This window comes from Dipodomys spectabilis, unplaced genomic scaffold (assembly GCF_019054845.1).
Source record: "Dipodomys spectabilis isolate Male_0828 unplaced genomic scaffold, ASM1905484v1 ptg000175l, whole genome shotgun sequence".
NCBI lineage: Eukaryota > Metazoa > Chordata > Mammalia > Rodentia > Heteromyidae > Dipodomys > Dipodomys spectabilis.
Genome location: NW_024870852.1, coordinates 19,869,302 through 19,871,488, shown reverse-complemented (window position 1 = coordinate 19,871,488; position 2,187 = coordinate 19,869,302). Strand labels below are relative to the sequence as shown.

The following is a 2,187-nucleotide window of genomic DNA, read 5'->3' as shown; positions in this document are numbered from 1 at the left end:
AGAGCACTCGCCTTGAGCTGAAGAGCTGAAGGACAGCGCCCAGGCCCAGAGTCAGGTCCCACAACCAACAAAAAATAAAAAATAAAAAGAAGGAAGATCTCATAGGCAACCATATCTGAGCCCAGATATGTAAGGAGACAGACAAACTGGATTGCATGTTCTGGGAAAGACAACTCTTTTATTGTCTCAAAAAAAAAAAAATCACAAGGTTTACCTATATTCTGTTAGTCAGAAGTATTCCATTAATTTAACTTAGGATTGCTAAAACCACAACATAAAGCAATACCCTGAAAAGAAGTGAGTCCATGGAAGCAGAGCAGGTAGACTAGGAAGTCAGACCTGGATGTTATTTCAAAGTGTCTCTTCCTGGGGACTGAAGGAAACAGTTGATGTTCCTTGGTTACACTGATGCACTTCTGCCCTCCTGTCCTGGGAATAACAGCTCCCCCTGTCGGTGGTCCTCCACTGGAGGTGACAGACACAGTCACCTTGCAGTTCCCTGGCATGATGAAGCACAGCAGCCTCTTCCTACTCACGGTGACGGTCCTCCTTTGCCTCCATATGGCTCAACCTAGATTCTTGTGGCGTAGAGGTAAGGTCTGACAGTCCTGGGGATGCTGGGACAGGGAGGTGGCACTTGGAAGGGAGATGGCCCTGATGCAGGAAGCAGCTGATAAATAACCCAGGTTGGTGCTGATTCTCTCTGTGTATCTCAACGGTGACCTTGACTCACCTTGCGACTTTTTTTTTTTGTTGTAGGTACTGAAAAATCTGGGTATTGCCCCGAGTTTCATCTTGACTGCCGTTTCACCCTGCTCCCCAAGTGTAATCATGATCGTGGCTGCAAGGAAGATAGGAAATGTTGCTTCTACTACTGCCGAAAGCAGTGTGTCAAGCCGTGGTGGACTTTGAACTGAGGTGACAAACCCCAGATCTGTTCCTCTCTGTCTCGTCTGAAATCCTCCTGCAGGGTCACTATCCTTCAATGGTGCCCTAAACCAGTCTGTCGCTCTGGAACTCCCTGTGATCAGAGGTTTTTAAATGGGGGGTGAGGGGGAGGATGCACCCTTCATTTCATGGAATGGCACCATGCTTCTTCTCTGTACCGCAGGCATATTGGGGCAAAATTTATCTCTCAGCTCTTTTTTTTTGTTGCTGTGAATGGATTTTTGCTATGATGATTGCTTTCCAATCCTCTCCCTCTCTCTCTGTTTATTTTTAGAATATTTTTATGGTGTGTGCTAATGAAATATTTTCCACCTCACATTTAAATTGTATGGTCAAGAATTATGAGATCTGAATTCCTTTGTGTGGCTTGCCAAGAATCCCTGGCTCTCAGTCCCGGATTTCTTGGCATTATATCTCAGTCTTTTTGGGAAGAGAGTGCCTAGGAGGTTCCAGATCATGGTGGTCCTGGAACTAAACAGCCATATCCCCAGCAGAGTTTGCATCTGTTTCTATCTCTGATTCTCCTCTCCTTAGGTGGAAACTTCTCCTTAAACAAGTCAGAAGACAGGTGTACTTCCGGCTCAGACTTGGATAACCATGCTCCAATCTTCCCCTGCTTCTCCCAGGCTCCTCCCTTCCTGCATTAGGAGTTAAATGCTTACGGATATGAAAATAAAATGAAGAAATAAAGGCCTGCGTGTTAGTCCACCTTCTGTTGCTACAACAACCTGAGGTTGGGTGCTATGGAAAGAAAAGGGGTAATGGGGAGAAAGCAAGGGAAGGAATGATAGTGTCCAAAAAGAAATATACTCTTTAACGGACTTATGTAACTGTAACCTCCCTGTACATCACTTTTATAATAGAGATTTATTTAATTCAGTGACAGGGGTTCAAGAGTATGTCACCAGCATCTTTTAGCTCTTGTAGAACCTTATGGCAAACAGTACCACTGTAATGAACCATGATGCATGCAGAAGGAAGATTCAGCAGAGGTGCCAGTCTCCCTTAAGATACCTATACTGGGGCTGGGAAGGTGGCTCAGTGGTAGAGTGCTTGCCTTGCATGCATGAGGCCCTGGGTTCAATTCCTCAGCACCACATAAGCAGGAAAAAAAGCCGGAAGTGGCGTTGTGGCTCAAGTGGTAGAGTGCTAGCCTGAGCTGAAGGGCTGAGGGACAGTGCCCAGGCCCAGAGTTCAGGCCCCATGACCGGACCAAAAAAAAAAAAAAGATACCTGTAC

General features: G+C 45.8%; 1 protein-coding gene across 1 annotated transcript; it reads left to right on the top strand.

Annotated features, from left to right (window-relative positions):
- The first annotated feature begins 507 nt into the window (after positions 1–507).
- Positions 508–917, top strand: LOC122120420 (WAP four-disulfide core domain protein 15A-like). Its single transcript, XM_042694659.1, has 2 exons — positions 508–592; positions 760–917. The coding sequence occupies exons 1-2, from the start codon at positions 508–510 to the stop codon at positions 915–917; spliced, it is 243 nt and encodes an 80-aa protein (XP_042550593.1).
- Positions 918–2,187: the final 1,270 nt, after the last annotated feature.